Source organism: Eleginops maclovinus, chromosome 5 (assembly GCF_036324505.1).
Source record: "Eleginops maclovinus isolate JMC-PN-2008 ecotype Puerto Natales chromosome 5, JC_Emac_rtc_rv5, whole genome shotgun sequence".
Taxonomy (NCBI): Eukaryota; Metazoa; Chordata; class Actinopteri; order Perciformes; family Eleginopidae; genus Eleginops; species Eleginops maclovinus.
The window spans coordinates 16,628,366-16,644,470 of NC_086353.1; the positions used below are offsets into that span (position 1 = coordinate 16,628,366).

Here is a 16,105-nt window from a genome sequence, read left to right on the forward strand (position 1 = left end):
GCTCTTCGTTAGAAACTGGCAGGAACCCACAGGGTAGCAGGAGGTCCCTGTGCAGCGTTCTGAGAGGACCGTCTTTGTTCTCGGGCTTGACGGAATAGACTGGGAGATCACCCTTCCGGCTCACAACGAAATGCACAGTTTCTTCCCACTTATCCGCTAACTTGTGCTTTCCTCGTAGGCGTACATTTCTGACGAGCACTCTGTCTCCTACATCCAAGGTAGATTCAGTGACACGTCTGTCGAACCTGACTTTGTTCCTTTCGGCTGCTTTTGAAGCATTTGTCCTGGCAAGTTGGTAACTCTCCTGAAGGTGTTCTTTCAGGGTTCGTACATACTGGGAGTGAGACTTCTGTTCCCTGCGGTTCAATGGAACATTGAAGACAAGGTCAATGGGTAACCGGGGCTGCCGCCCAAACATAAGTTCGTAGGGCGTGAACCCGGTCGTGTCATGTTTAGTGCAATTATAAGCGTGCACTAGGGGCTTTACAAAGTCTCGCCAGTGGGTCTTGTCTTCAGCTTTGAGTGTACCAAGCATGCTTAACAATGTACGGTTAAATCTCTCGACAGGGTTACCCCTGGGATGGTAGGGTGTTGTTCTTGTTTTGTGTATGCCAGCAAGATCACAGAGTTCTTGGATTGTCTTTGACTCGAAGTCTGGGCCCTGATCGCTGTGCAGTCTTTCAGGAAACCCATAGTGGACTATGAAACTTTCCCAAAGGCACTTGGCCACAGTTCGAGCTTTCTGATTCGGAGTCGGTATTGCCACTGCATATTTCGTAAAGTAATCCGTTATCACAAGTACATCTTTGGTGTTACTCCGATCTGGTTCGATGGAAAGGTCCATGCAGACTAATTCCAGAGGTCTGGTAACTTGGATGTTCACTAAAGGTGCTGCCTTCTGCGGCAGGGCTTTACGATGAACACAGCGGCTGCAACTCTTGATCTTCTTCTCGACATCATTAGCCATTCTTGGCCAGAAGAATCTGGATCTGGTGAGGTCAATGGTTCGGTCAAAACCTAAATGGCCCATGTCATCGTGGAGGCTTGTCAAGACCATGTCTCTGTACTTCTCGGGCAAGACTATTTGGTAGTGAGTTTCATCGCCAATCTGCCTTTTCCTGTAGAGGATGTCATCTTTCAGCTCCAACTTGTTCATCTCTCGCAGGTAGATGGGGAGGTCGGACAGCTCTTTCTTGACAGCTGGAGAGGGCGTCTCCCCAGTGTCCATCAGATGGAGGATTTCATAGATGGCAGGATCTGCTCTCTGTTGTTGCCCCAAATCCTCCTCTGATACGCTGGGAATGACAGGAAAACCATCGCAGCTCTCCAAGCTCTCAGGAATAGCTGTAGCCGTCATGGAAAGATATGTGACAAGAGGGATGATGGGACTCCTCTGGCTGGTTCTCACAGGAGGGCAGACTAGATGCTTCTCACAAACTGCATTCACAGTCTTGGCAGAGAGACGAGTGAACTCATCAGACTCAGGTAAGTGATGGTGAATGAACTGACGAATTCGCTCCTCTTCTTTCTGAGACACTAAGTCATTGACAGGTTCAGCATGCGGACGTCGTGAGAGGCCATCGGCATCGAGGTTCCGTTTCCCTGCTCGATACTGGAGTTGAAAACTGAAGTTGGAGAGGGCAGACAGCCAGCGATAACTCGTTGCATCCAACTTAGCTGTGGTGAGCAGGTAAGTTAAGGGGTTGCTGTCTGTAACAGCTGTAAAAGAGATGCCGTACAGGTAATCTGCGAGCTTCTCTGACACAGCCCACTTCAACGCGAGGAACTCCAGTTTATGAGCTGGGTAACGGGATTCGCTCTTCGACAGTCCACGGCTGGCATATGCGATGACTCGCATGACTCCCTCCTGCTCCTGGTAGAGCGCTGCCCCGAGCCCAGTTGTACTTGCATCTGTATGTAACACATACGGCAGCTTGGGGTTGGCGAATCCTAACACAGGGGCAGTAGTGAGTTTGTCAATGATTGTCTCGAAAGCGGTCTGGCAAGCATCCGTCCATCTTTGTCCAAACGGCTCTCTCGGCTTGAAGTACTCACCACTGTTGTCTTTCTGCTTGTGAGTCTTTCTAAGTGGTGGGTACCCGGCAGTGAGGTCGTTTAGTGGCTTTACAATCTTTGAGTAGTTCTGGAAAAAACGCCGGTAATATCCAGCAAATCCCAAAAATGAGCGTAGCTCTTTCAGGTTTGTGGGGCTAGGCCAGGTCTTCAAGGCCTCAATCTTCTCGGGGTCGGTTTCGACACCATCCTCGGACACTATGTCCTAAGTACCGAACTGACGATTGGAAGAATTTGCATTTCTCCAAGGAGAGTTTCAAACCGTACTCCTTCAAACGGTTCAGGACATGAAGAAGGCGCTTCTCATGCTCTTCAATAGTATCAGAGAACACTATCAGATCATCCAGGAACACGAGGACTTCTTTGAGGTTGATGTCTCCCATGCACCGCTCCATCAGCCGTTGGAAAGTACTGGGAGCATTAGTAACGCCCTGGGGCATCCGATTGAACTCCCAAAACCCCAATGGACAAACGAAGGCTGTTTTGGGTTTGTCTGTTTCTTCTACCTCGATCTGATAATAACCGGACTTCAGGTCCAGTACGGAGAACCACTTAGAGCCTGTGAGTGCAGAAAAGGCTTCCTCCATGTTAGGCAGCGCGTATGCGTCCTTGATGGTTTGAAGGTTTAGCTTACGGTAGTCGATGCAGAGCCTCACATCTCCGTTCTTCTTTCTAACCACCACGATGGGTGAGGAGAAAGGCAACTCTGACGCACGGATTACTCCCGCCTCACTTAGCTCTTGAAGGTGTCTTCGGACTGCGTCAAGATCTTGCGGACGTATCGGTCGAGGTCGGTGCTTGAAGGGAGTTTCATCATTCAATTTGATCTGATGCTTGACTTTATCTGTTCGACCAAAGTCTGAATTGTGTAGAGCGAACACTTCGGGCATTGCACACAGCCTCTTCTTTATCCTCTCTCTCCAATCAGCTGGAAGTGGAGAGCCATCGAAGTTCAAGTCCAGCTCCACACTTTTCAGGGACTTTGGGAGGCTGGAGTGTGCTGGCTTAGCAGGGCTTTGCTTGTTTGAAACTACTTCCTGCAGGCCATGAATTTCAGCTATGACACTCTTTGCTGGAATGATGATGTCATGCTTACTCTCATTGCGCAGCACAACTGGCAGTTTTCTAGGTGGATCGTCAGATAAGGTGAGCAGACAGCTTGTGGCTAGCAGGCCTCCAGGTAAGGATGATGAAGGGGGTTCGATCACAATCCACCGGTCTAGAGCTTGGCTGTTGACATGAGCTAGTCCTTCTATGACGCAGCTTTGTCCAGCAGGGATGACCTTCGGTTCCTTTCCTGGTAGCCTTACTAGTCCTAAGTTACTGCCTTCTCTTTGTTTGTTTCTCTGCTGCATTACTTTCAGGACAACTCTGTACCCATATGGAAGGGCTTGAAGATTGGTGTTCACACTGCAGCAGTTCTCATACACTAAGTCCAAGGTGTTGGTACCTATCAGGAGTTGGGACTGTGTATTTGATCTTGTGTTCGGGACAACTAATGCAAGTGTTGGCACTGCGATTTCAGATCCAAAGCAGAACTTCGGGAATGTGATTTCTACTTCAATGAAGCCTGAATAGGGTACTGTTTGACCGTTCGCAGCCTCTACCTCCAACAATTCATTCAAGGGGTGGATCTTCAAGTGAGGGAGATTGTTCTCATAGAATGATTGTGACACGGTAGTCACTTGAGACCCTGTATCAAGTAGGCAGTTACAGGACTGTCCATCAATGAGTACATGAGCAGTGTATTTAGCTCCAATCAATCCCTTTGGAATTCTTGTGTCACTGTGTCTTGTTTGTCTGTGTCTAATTTCAGAGGTGGGACTGTCATTACTGGTTTCAGCTCTCATTTGCCCCACAATGAGGACTGAATTCAGTTTAAACGCTGAGAAAAGGCAGGATCGTTCTTACTGTCCCAGAGAGACTGTTTCTCTTTCAGCTGTTCTTTCTTGGCGGCTACTAATGGTGGGTCTGGTTCATTTGGACACACAGTGGCAATATGTCCATCTTCACCACACTGAAAGCAATACCATGGCCTTGGTCTGTAGCTAGGCCTTTGGTTAACAGCTGAGGGACTGTCTGGCGGTTTGTTCTTTGGTTGGCGCTTTGCACCTGGCTGTGGTGCATTGGCCTTGGTCTTTTGTGGTACATAGGCTTTTCTGCCTGTGAGCTGACTCTGGAGCTCAGCGACTTGTTTCTTTAATGCTGTAACAACAGCGTCAGGGGAAGGCTCACTAGACTCAGCTTTCTGTGTCTTTAGTCGGGTGAATTGACTCTGCAGCTCAGTGACTAGCTTTCTCATTTCAGTCGCATCATTCTCTGCTCTTGGGGGACTTTCAGCAGAGCTTGCAGCTAACAGATGTGCATTGGCTTTCTGCTTCACTGCACCAAGATGTTTGTTCTTGCGAGATTCTTTGGCACTCTGTCTGTCTTCTTCCACACGAAGCTGCAACAGCAACTCTGGGAATGGAGGGGGTGTGTCTCTCTTACGCTCAAGCTGGAGGTCAGCAATCAGCACATTGTCCCAGCACCCACGGCAGAACTGACGCAGTAGGTGCCTATCAACTTCATCAGCAGATACACCTCCTCTTTTCTGTGCTTTGGCAAGAACTGTCTGAAGTCTGTGTAGATACAGGGAGGGCTTCTCTCCAGAGTCTTGAAACGTACTGAGGAACACAGCAAAAAGCTCATCTCCATCCTCGACTGTCCCGTAGGCTGACTCTAAGAGGTTAAGGTAGGCAGTTGGCAAGGAATTTGGGCCTAAGGGCTTCACCACATTAGCTGCCGGTGGCACTAGGCTGTCTAATATCTTCCTGGAGCACTGCAAGTCAGACAGAGCTGGATCCCTGAGAATGAGTTCAGCGCTGTTCCGCCATGTGTCAAAGTCTGTTTCATGATTCGGGCAGGGGGATTTGCCTGAAAATTGTCTCAGTCTGAATGATGCGTTCACTAATGACACTGGAGCTTCGCTCCTCACCACATGCTCGACGACCATTCGTTGCACCTCTGGTGGATTAGCATAGCTCATGGCAGCGGGGGGAACTTCATTCTCTTTGGCATTGCTGAATATTATCGACTTTGTCGGGCTCTGAGGGGATTCAGCTTGCTCCACTGTCTTATCAGGAGAAACACGTTCAGCTGCTGGCGGCTGGGTCGCTGCTGATGGTGCTTCTTTGTTCTGAGCCTCCATGTTGGATGACTCGATATTAGGTTCATTCACAGGCTCTGGGCTCACAGCTGCTCCAGTTCCACAGCATTTCAATAGCTGTTCTCGCAGGATGTCTTCAAATGGTCTTCGACTTAGCTTTGCAACATTCTGCAATTCACTCAGGAAACTCTGGGTGGCGCTCTCAGTCACAGTGGGGATGTATTCACTTGACAGGGCTTTGATGAGGAAGGTGACTTCACTTGGGCTATTATAGCTATGGGGAAGTATGGGTTCTAGGGCGGTGACTGCAGCTCCACTATCATACTCTACAATGGTATGTTTGTGGTATGGGGAGTCAGGATCATCTATTTTAATAACTCTCGCTATATGCCCGTATTTTTCCAAGAAGTCAGTGACTTCATTATCTTGCTCTGTTCCTGTTAATCCACTTATAATGACTGAGTTTGGCACTTTAATGTTTTCGATATCAACTACCTCCATTTTGGCCGGACTTGGTCTAGTTTAGGTCTGGGTGCTTAATTATGTCTATTCTGATCAATAACTATCGTTATCTTAACGCAAAACCACTCCTGGCTGGCTCGCCAAAGTTTATGTAGCACTTACTACAACTATTAAAAGAGAGTTGTTGTTGTTACCAGAAACTAGGTTCGTAGGAAGAGCAGTAATTGGTTAAAATAATAATTAGCAAGAGAACAGAGAAAACACCACAGACCAAAAGATAAGTTTAGAATTGCCGGCTTTATCAAAAAAGGAAATAGAAGTAGTAGAAGTATTATTTAGAAAATGGTACCTTTAAGACATTACACATACAAAACATACAACACAGGAAAAACCATTTGCATAAATGCAAAGTGATTCAAAGAAGAATCTGAGTTTTACTCAGTTACCCTTTAAGTAAAGAAAACTATTTTGAATTCTTAATATCTAGTTAACTTAAACTCAGTCAGTTTCAGTAATTTAGCTAGTATCTCAGTTGAGCTCTTATAAGTGTTCTAGTATTAGTTTGTTATCCAGTTAGTTTGCAGTTATTTGGTATAACTAGTTCTTTAATTTTCCATCTTAATTATTAATCAACTTAGGCCTATTTTAGTTTTAATTAAATCAGAAGCATTTGGTATTACCCTCTATCAGTAGGTTATTACAACCAAGAAACATAGGGCATCTTACTAAGCCCACAAGAGAAAGTTAACACCAGTAAATGCAGTATCAATCAACCTTACAGTTAAACACATTCACAGTATGCACATAAACATCAACACAAATATGGGGTGCCGATTGTAAAAACTTGGTTACAATTTTTTTGCTGATACATTTTCAACATTTAGCTCCTTTTCCTCACATTTAGCGCATTTTCCTCACATTTGAGACAGAAATTCATGTTAAACAACAGGTTATGTAATTGTCAACAATATGTTCAAATGTAAAAAATACACGTTACATTTTATATCTAAATGTTATATCTAAATCTAAATGTTATATCTAAATCTAAATGTTAAATCTAAATATAAATGTTAAATTTATATCTAAATGTTAAATGTATATCTAAATGTTGAATTTATATCTAAATGTTATATCTAAATCTAAATGTTATATCTAAATCTAAATGTTAAATTTATATCTAAATGTTATATCTAAATGTGTCGCCAAGTGTAAAACTAAATATTTAGAAAATATTCAAATTCCAAAGGAAACCACGCCCACTGCAGCGGCACAGATCGCACGGCACCGCCCCCACCCAACACGAAGATGCTGAGAAAGGTCAAGGAGAAGCCAACTGCCAAAAAAAATCGAAAAAAGAAGAGGACTTTGAAAGGCAGGCATGGCAGGCATGGCAGGCATGGCCTTAGGAGACATTGAACGGGCGGTTACTGCGGGTGTGCTGGCTGCACTCAATGGTGTTGCTCCCCCGGTCCAGACCACAACATCAACGGTAAGTTAAGCTGTTTTAATTTTAGTTCTTTATGCATACTGGACGAGGGGGTTAGAACTAGCCACTATTAGCTAACCCAGACAGTTAGCTGTGTGACGGATGCTAGCTAGAGTTTTGTTATCCACTGTAAGGACTTTCTGTAGCCTAGTTAATGTGACTGAGAAAGGTAACTTAAGTTACCCATAACCTAGTTGACTTAGTGGTTACCAGTGACAAAACTGACAACTTTCTCTATGAAGCCTGTGCTGTGGTCAACATGTGTAATATTATTGTACTTTCTAAAATGCGGGCTCTTGTTTCAGGTTTCAACACCAGCGGTGCCCAGTGCCACACGCACTTCAAACTTTGCCTCCACCTTCTCATCACGGAGATCAGTAAGTTGTGATATAGCTGGATAACGTTTATGTTACCCTGAGAAAAATAAGAAGAATAAAACTATTGATATAAAATAGGTTGCTTGGTTAATATTGAAGTTCAACATTGGTCATTTGAGGTGTGCAAGCTGACAGCTAACTGGCTAACAGTGGACTGCAGGGATTTATAAAGAGATGGAGTGAGGGTGCAGCGGTGTGGCGGGTCGGACATATGTGTCGATCGCTGTAGGTTCTAGAGCTGGGTTAGCAGTTAGCAGTGTGAATGTAGCTGTTCATGTTTACTGTGATCCACATTTTGCGATGAAAATAAATGACGCAGATCTTCGAGCAAAGCAGTGTTCCTGAACGTTATGCTGATACATTGCGCTGATTGTAGTGCAATGAATGAGCTGCAATTTACTTAAATGCTTGTTGTTCTGCTGTTGCCTGTTTTGATAGTTTCATTTCATCATCAAAAGTTGGTTGTGTTACTAAAACATAATTGCATATCAGTCCAACCCCTTGTCATTCCCAGCTTGTCCTACGTACATTGATTATGTTGTTTGTGATATCCATTGGTGTCACTCACTGTAGTTATTTCTGGTGCAAGGTTATGACTGTGAAAAGGCAAACTGCTCTATCTTACATACAGCACATGCAATACAATCTGAACCAAAAAAGTTGAAGAGGATATTTAAACTCTTTTTGGTGCTATTTTATCAGTTAATCTTTACCAATTATGAAACGAATTATTATAGAAATGGAACTGCCAGCTTTGTTCTACTTATATTATGCCAATTGTAAAGGGTCACAATACAGCTCCAACTATTTTGGTTAGAATTTAAGTTCAACACTGGTCATAGTAGGCTTATGTAAGTGTTAAAGGTGCTACAGTATATGCGATCTTGAGCCGTTTCTAAGCAAAAACATTTAGTTAACATCTCCTCACAGTCCTCTAGCTGCCTGTCCACTGAGTATGCTGTGAAAAAAATTTGATGTCTGTGGTCAGTCCAGGCTCCAAAAACCGCAACAATACAGTACAATAACATTGTGGCAGGGGGGCTCTCCCTAGCAAATATTTACATTGGTGACGCAATTCAACGGTGTAGATATCTGTAATGCGTAACTGTTAACCTACAGTACTATAGTTGATTTTTTTGGGATATAAACTTCAACAAAGAAGTAGACATCTTCGTTAGCGTAAGCAGTTTAGCCAATATTTTCCATGACAAATATCAAGACGCACTGGAGGGAGCTCTACATTTAGTTTGACAACACAGTCGAATGTCAAGAGAAGCGACGTGAACAAACGGTGCATAGCGTACCTTTAATGTGAAATGTACTAACTTGATTGGCATATAATGATTACATCCTGTGCATGGCAAAATGACATTAATTGCTCCACAACACTAAATGTCAGCATGGAGGCCTGTATGCAGTTCTTTACAACTTTACTGTTGAACTTGGTCACTATCAGCTCTATTAAGAAAAGTCTCTTGGTCTGCTTGTTTTCAATAGGCTCCTCTTCCATCATTCCCTCGACGTAATGGGGCTCAATCGGGATACTTGAGACGAAGGCATGTCAAAACATACACAAAGGATGTTGTATGTTTACCTTTTTCACCAGGGTTATCGGTCTTCGTTATACCCAGAGGAGAAACTCGGACCAGGTTAGCTACGGCTGGCCTTGTTGGAAAAATTTCATTTTCCACAGAATGGTCTGAAGACCAAGTGAGAGCTGAAATAACAGCCATCTTCAGTGGAGCATTTGGGTTATCAGAGCACCAGTCACTTCCATTTCAGTTTTTGAGCACCATCAAGGGGTGTAAAAAACTGATGAAACCAAAGGTCACCTCCAATTTCCCCTGGGGTGGTAAAGAAGTTGCCTCCGTGTGTTCCGGCACTTGTCTGTATATCATGCCAGAAATGGAAGTTCCTGCGCAGGTGAGCATGTTATTGAAAACATTTGTGTGGTAACTCGGAGAACAAAAAGCTCAGTCAAAATGGGTTGCTGCCCATTTATTGAACTCAGAAAAAAATCATAATCATTTGCAACCAAGGATGCCCATCTTTGCTTTCAGCCCACACTAGTCCACAGATTTTTGGCCCCTACATTTCCACAGATCTTGGGCCTTGATCTGTTACTGCACATGGGACAGAACACACCCATAACCTGGTGATCCAGTGATCAGCACACCTGTACTCAAGGACAGAATCATCCCCCACATCCTATTCCAACACATAGCTACCTCTATCTCCATCTACTAGCTAGATGTTATATACTCCCCACACTTCGAAAATATGTAATTTTTCAATCAGATACAATTATCTCTGTCACACTGTAAAGATTTCACCTTGAAACTTGCCTGTTTTTACATAGGAGTTCACACCTTTTCTTTTGTGCAGAGCTGGTGTGTGGCAATGGATGATGACAGTGACTTTGAAATCCCGGTTGTACAACGGAGAGGTGAGTAAAAAGAGGTTAATTGCTGATCTGACTTGATTTTTGTGATGAATTGGTGACTTATTGCATTATTGAACTTATTGAAACAAGTATTGTTTAGCTTATTATTAAGAGTTACTGAGTAGATTCTCTTTATGTAGTGAGTCAGAGAGATGCACCGTCCAGAGCCCAGAGGGAACACTGTGAGAGGCAAGAGAGGGTGGAAGCCAGTGCTCCATCCGATGATGGGATGGAACTACAGGGACAGCGAGGGCCAAATGAAGCTATGAATCACTTTGCAGATTTCATGTACAGTTATATGTATTAACTTAAGGTTTTCTCATATAATATCTGTTACATTTTATGTTGGTCCATTTTGTTAGGGAATGTATCCTCTTTTATCCTCTTGTGTCTTATTAACAGTCCTATTGATATTGAGGAAGATGAAGCCTTTGAGGAGGCAATCAGATGCAGTCTTTTAGAAGAGTCTGTGCAGTCCTTACAGGATTCAAGGTATACTTGCTTAGCTAATTTTTTACTTTCAGTGTTGCACCAGTCAAAATAAGACATGTTTGTTGGTAATAACCATTATCCTTTTTGTTCGGAAGGTTTGCAGAAATTTTGAGCAAAGAAGAAGTTATAGGAATTGTGAAAGCTCACAGTGAGAGGGTTGTCACAGAAGCATACAGACCGATCTACATCAGCAGAGGGAACGTGTGGACAACTGCTCTCCGACAGTTTAGAAGACGGAAATTCACGGAGAGCACCGATCTGCTGTATGTCACCTTTGCCAGTGACGAAGGCACCAACGAAGATGGAGAAGACCTCGGAGGGCCAAGGCGAGAATTCTTCCGTCTGCTTGTGAAAGCCATCTTCAAAGAGAGTGGAGCATTTGAAGGTAATCTTTGATATGAACTTCATATCAAATGGATTTCTGTGCTGTGGGGTTAAAATTATTTTCTTAAATACTGGGTAAACTGCCCTCTAAAAGTTTGGGTAACATACATACATAATTAAGTAATTTATTAGCCGATTAAACTCCACAAGGATACAGTACTGGCTTTCTCTGTCGACATTACTGTCTTTTAGAGGCTATAGTGGAAGACTGGTATCATATGAAATTAGACCACATAAGGTATCCACTGCTATCAACCATGTCATGCTAGCTTGTTGGAAAGTGGCTAAATAGCAATAACAAATAATAATTCAGGCTACATTTTGGCGTTCGACTTCTCACCTTAAGATATCTGAATGAAAATGGGTTCTATGGGTACTCAAAAACTTAAAACCCAACACATCTTCAATAAACATTGTAACATGTAACTTTATGCCAATACCTTGCAGTTTTTGCATGCAGTATAAATGTGTTTTCGCCTATTCTAAAATTCTATTCCATATACAGTATTTCTGTTTATAGGTTAATGGTATTCAGATTATTGTATGATATCTTGAGTGATTATATTTGTATTTACTGTATAAACACAATTGTTTTTTTGTCCTTTTGTCCTAGAGTCTCTAAATGGCTTCACTCCAAGAATGAACATTTCTCATGTGCAGAATGGAGTGTACCGCACTATTGGCCAGATGATATCTACCATCATCGTCCAGGGTGGTGAACCTCCAGCCTTCCTTTCTCCTCTGGTCATGGACTACCTACTGACAGAATGCATCTTTCAGTTGAAGGTCACTCCAGATGATGTAGCTGACATGGACCTGAGAGAAGCCCTGAAGAAGGTATGATATGAGTGTGATCAAATTGTATTCGCTTCAATCCCAGCTTCTGAGACGTTTATTTGAATTCTGAATGCATCTATCATATCCTTATTTTTCAATTGCACCTTAAGGTTGATCAAGCATTAACCACAGATGAGCTGGAGCAAGCAGTGGAATGCTGTGACTCATGGAGATACCAAATCGAAGGTCTTCCGAACCCAGTCAGCATGGACAACAAATATGCATTTGTGCAGAATGCAATACTTTTCAATGTCCTCATCCAACGACAGAGCTGCTATGATCAGTTGGTTGAGGGTTTGAAATACTACGAGGTAAGTTTAGACTTGAATGTAACTGTAATTGTATTCTAGTGTACAACAGATAGTGAATTGCTTGTGCATGACTTTTATAGCACACTGGCACACTGTTCAGTCCCATTCGAAATAAACAATGTGAATTACCTATAGATTGCATGGGTATCCAGACACCGATTACAGTACTTGCCCACCGACCCCAATCGCTTTGCCTTTTTTATATATATACTGTGTATATATATACAGTGGGGCAAAAAAGTATTTAGTCAGCCACCAATTGTGCAAGTTCTCCCATTTAAAAAGATGAGAGAGGCCTGTAATTTTTATCATAGGTATACCTCAACTATGAGAGACAAAATGAGAAAAAAAAATCCAGGAAATCACATTGTAGGATTTTTAATGAATTAATTGTTAAATTCCTCTGTAAAATAAGTATTTGGTCACCTACAAACAAGCAAGATTTCTGGCTCTCACAGACCTGTAACTTCTTCTTTAAGATGCTCCTCTGTCCTCCACTCGTTACCTGTATTAATGGCACCTTTTTGAACTCGTTATCAGTATAAAAGACACCTGTCCACAACCTCAAACAGTCATACTCCAAATTCCACTATGGCCAAGACCAAAGAGCTGTCAAAGGAGACCAGAGACAAAATTGTAGACCTGCACCAGGCTGGGAAAACTGAATCTGCAATAGGTAAGCAGCTTGGTGTGAAGAAATCAACTGTGGGAGCAATTATTAGAAAATGGAAGACATACAAGACCACTGCTAATCTCCCTCGATCTGGGGCTCCACGGAAGATCTCACCCCGTGGGATCAAAATGATCACAAGAACGGTGAGCAAAAATCCCAGAACCACATGGGGGGACCTAGTGAATGACCTGCAGAGAGCTGGGACCAAAGTAACAGAGGCTACCATCAGTAACACACTACGCCGTCAGGGACTTAAATCCTGCAGTTCCAGACGTGTCCCCCTGCTTAAGCCAGTACATGTCCAGGCCCGTCTGAAGTTTGCTAGAGGGCATTTGGATGATCCAGAAGAGGATTGGGAGAATGTCATATGGTCAGATGAAACCAAAATAGAACTTTTTGGTAAAAACTCAACTCGTCGTGTTTGGAGGAGAAAGAATGCAGAGTTGCATCCAAAGAACACCACACCTACTGTGAAGCATGGGGGTGGAAACATCATGCTTTGGGGCTGTTTTTCTGCAAAGGGACCAGGACGACTGATCCGTGTAAAGGAAAGAATGAATGGGGCCATGTATCGTGAGATTTTGAGTGAAAACCTCCTTCCATCAGCAAGGGCACTGAAGATGAAGCGTGGCTGGATCTTTCAGCATGACAATGATCCCAAACACACCGCCAGGGCAACGAAGGAGTGGCTCCGTAAGAAGCATTTCAAGGTCCTGGAGTGGCCTAGCTAGTCTCCAGATCTCAACCCCATAGAAAATCTTTGGAGGGAGTTGAAAGTCCGTGTTGCCCAGCGACAGCCCCAAAACATCACTGCTTTAGAGGAGATCTGCATGGAGGAATGGGCCAAAATACCAGCAACAGTGTGCGAAAACCTTGTGAAGACTTACAGAAAACGTTTGACCTCTGTCATTGCCAACAAAGGGTATATAACAAAGTATTGAGATGAACTTTTGTTATTGACCAAATACTTACTTTCCACAATAATTTGAAAATAAATTCTTTAAAAATCCTACAATGTGATTTCCTGGATTTTTTTTTTCTCATTTTGTCTCTCATAGTTGAGGTATACCTATGATAAAAAATTACAGGCCTCTCTCATCTTTTTAAATGGGAGAACTTGCACAATTGGTGGCTGACTAAATACTTTTTTGCCCCACTGTATATATATATATATATTAATAAAACCCATTCAGTTGATTTTCGTTTATCAGCATCAACATTCATATAATAAAAAACATGCTTACTGTAAAACACTAAGCATGTTATCAATACGTATTTGGATGATGGTTCATACAACTATAAACTGAAAATGTCTGCTCCATGACCACGGAACAGCAGCGGAGTCGCAGCACAGAGTAGGGCAGTGAGATATCTGTCCTCCCTCCTGCTATCTGCTTTAAACACACGTAGCTATTAGCGAGAAGCTGCTCTCATGTCTCCCTGGGTCACAAAAAGCTCATGCATTTAAGGGTTAAGCTTCTAATGGCGCTTTTGTTGTTTTCACAGGTTCTGCCACTCCTGAAAGAAAGGCCTTGCCTTAGGGTCCTTCTTGATATGCCCAAAGAACCCAGTGATGTCACAGCAGATGTTGTGGCTACCCTCCTGAAACCTAACTACTCTGTTCTGGGAAGTAACAGAAGACCAAGAGAGGAGTTAATGGTGGTTAAGTTCAGAGAGTTTCTTCACTGTGTACAAGGTAAATGGATGTAAAATGTACAGTAGTATGGATAAAAAATGATCTCTTCCCTGATAAGCTCTAAGTTTGCTAACCATTATTTTCATTATCAGTTAATCTGCCAAATACTTGATTAGTTTGGCCCATAAAATCAGACACAAAAATGTTTCACTGTCGTCCAAACCTCAATATGACATCCTCAAGTATCTTCTTGTTCTGTCCGTATCCCCAAAATATTCAGTTTACTGTCATAGAGAACTTAACAATGAGAAAATATTCACATTTAGGGATCTGGAATCAGAATTTTTCCTACCGATTAATTGATTATCAAAATAGTTGTTAATTAACTTAATAGTTGTTAACTAATGGATTAATTGTTACAGCTCTAATCTTAAACAAGTCTCTTGATTGGCTGAATAAGGTGTCCTGGTGGTGGAATAGATCAAATGTGTGGCATGGATGGGTTTTCCCAGGACTGGTTTGAGAACCACTGATGTAGAAGATATTGCAGTGCATGTCATAGTACAATGTATGCACTATCATACTGCAGTCATAAGTGTTAAAATAGGCATTTGTGATAAGTGTTTGCTCTGCCTTATTTCTACATTCTCATATCTATGTTGAGGATAATTACAATGTCATTTCACTGTCTATAATCCATGGCACGTCATACATGTCATGTTATCTCTACATATTTTGAAGTCAAGCTATATGATAATTCTGTTTTGTAGATAACATTGTAATGTCTATATTTTCTTTTGTTCTTAAACTTTTCAACCTTGTAGAGAAGGAGCTTGGGGAACATCTTAACGCCAGGAACCTCACTGAGGCAGAAAAGGCGTTTATCCTGACATTGAATCCTGGACACATCCTAGCCTTTGCAACGGGAAGCAGCAACGTTCCTGCAATTGGATTTTTTCCCAGTTCAAAACTGACTTTTGTTCATGATGACATGAAGCACTTCCCCATTGCTCACACATGCTCAAATGAGCTTCAGATATTTGTGAACAGAAAGAATCTAGCAGATGACAATGAATTTGATTACAATTTGCTGGTGGCTCTGATGAATGGATCAACTTTTAGTGCAGTGTAGTCTACTACAAAAAAAAAAAACAATGCTTGGATTGTACATTTGGAGCCTGAACTTTTAATGGATGGACATTAGGTTTACAAGCTGAGAATCTGTTGTAGCATGTTTGGACAAGGCAGTGTATACTCGTGTTTTTATAAATTTGTTTGCTTTTATGAGGTTGCACTTCATGTCGTTGTCAGTATTGTGCATTTTTGCTGTTCTCAGGTCTGTTTTTGTCTGATTAATATTCATTGTAGCTGTATCAGACAGACTATTGTTTTCATTCCATTTAATGATTTAAATGCAGTATTTTAAATAAGTGGCCAGTTCCTATAAATAGACCATTCCAGAAACTCTGAATAAGTTGTGTACGGCTTTAGTAATGAACAAATGTTTCATTTGATTGATGGCATTTTGATTAAATGCCACTTGCAAAAAAACAGCTTTTGCTTTTCTTGTCCAGTATCAACAGGTGTGATAAAAGTTCATGGAAATAAATGAATCAATGAGAGGAATTTCAAAAGAAAAAAGTATATATCTTTAATATGTTCATAAAGCTCACAGGTGTCAGTCATCTTACAAAGCAAGTTACAGTTGGTTGCTTCACACTTTCACTGTTCTGGCATGATATAACCACCACACACCACCCCCCCCCCCCCCCCCCCCCCCCCC

At 42.4% G+C, this 16,105-nt stretch overlaps 1 protein-coding gene across 1 annotated transcript; it reads left to right on the forward strand.

Moving 5' to 3' along the window:
- The first annotated feature begins 6,761 nt into the window (after nucleotides 1-6,761).
- On the forward strand, nucleotides 6,762-16,081 carry LOC134864157 (G2/M phase-specific E3 ubiquitin-protein ligase-like). Its single transcript, XM_063882947.1, has 11 exons — nucleotides 6,762-7,172; nucleotides 7,475-7,546; nucleotides 9,044-9,469; nucleotides 9,932-9,992; nucleotides 10,130-10,277; nucleotides 10,392-10,481; nucleotides 10,577-10,866; nucleotides 11,479-11,702; nucleotides 11,813-12,013; nucleotides 14,193-14,382; nucleotides 15,147-16,081. The coding sequence occupies exons 1-11, from the start codon at nucleotides 7,062-7,064 to the stop codon at nucleotides 15,452-15,454; spliced, it is 2,121 nt and encodes a 706-aa protein (XP_063739017.1). The 5' UTR covers nucleotides 6,762-7,061; the 3' UTR covers nucleotides 15,455-16,081.
- The last annotated feature ends 24 nt before the right edge of the window (nucleotides 16,082-16,105 follow it).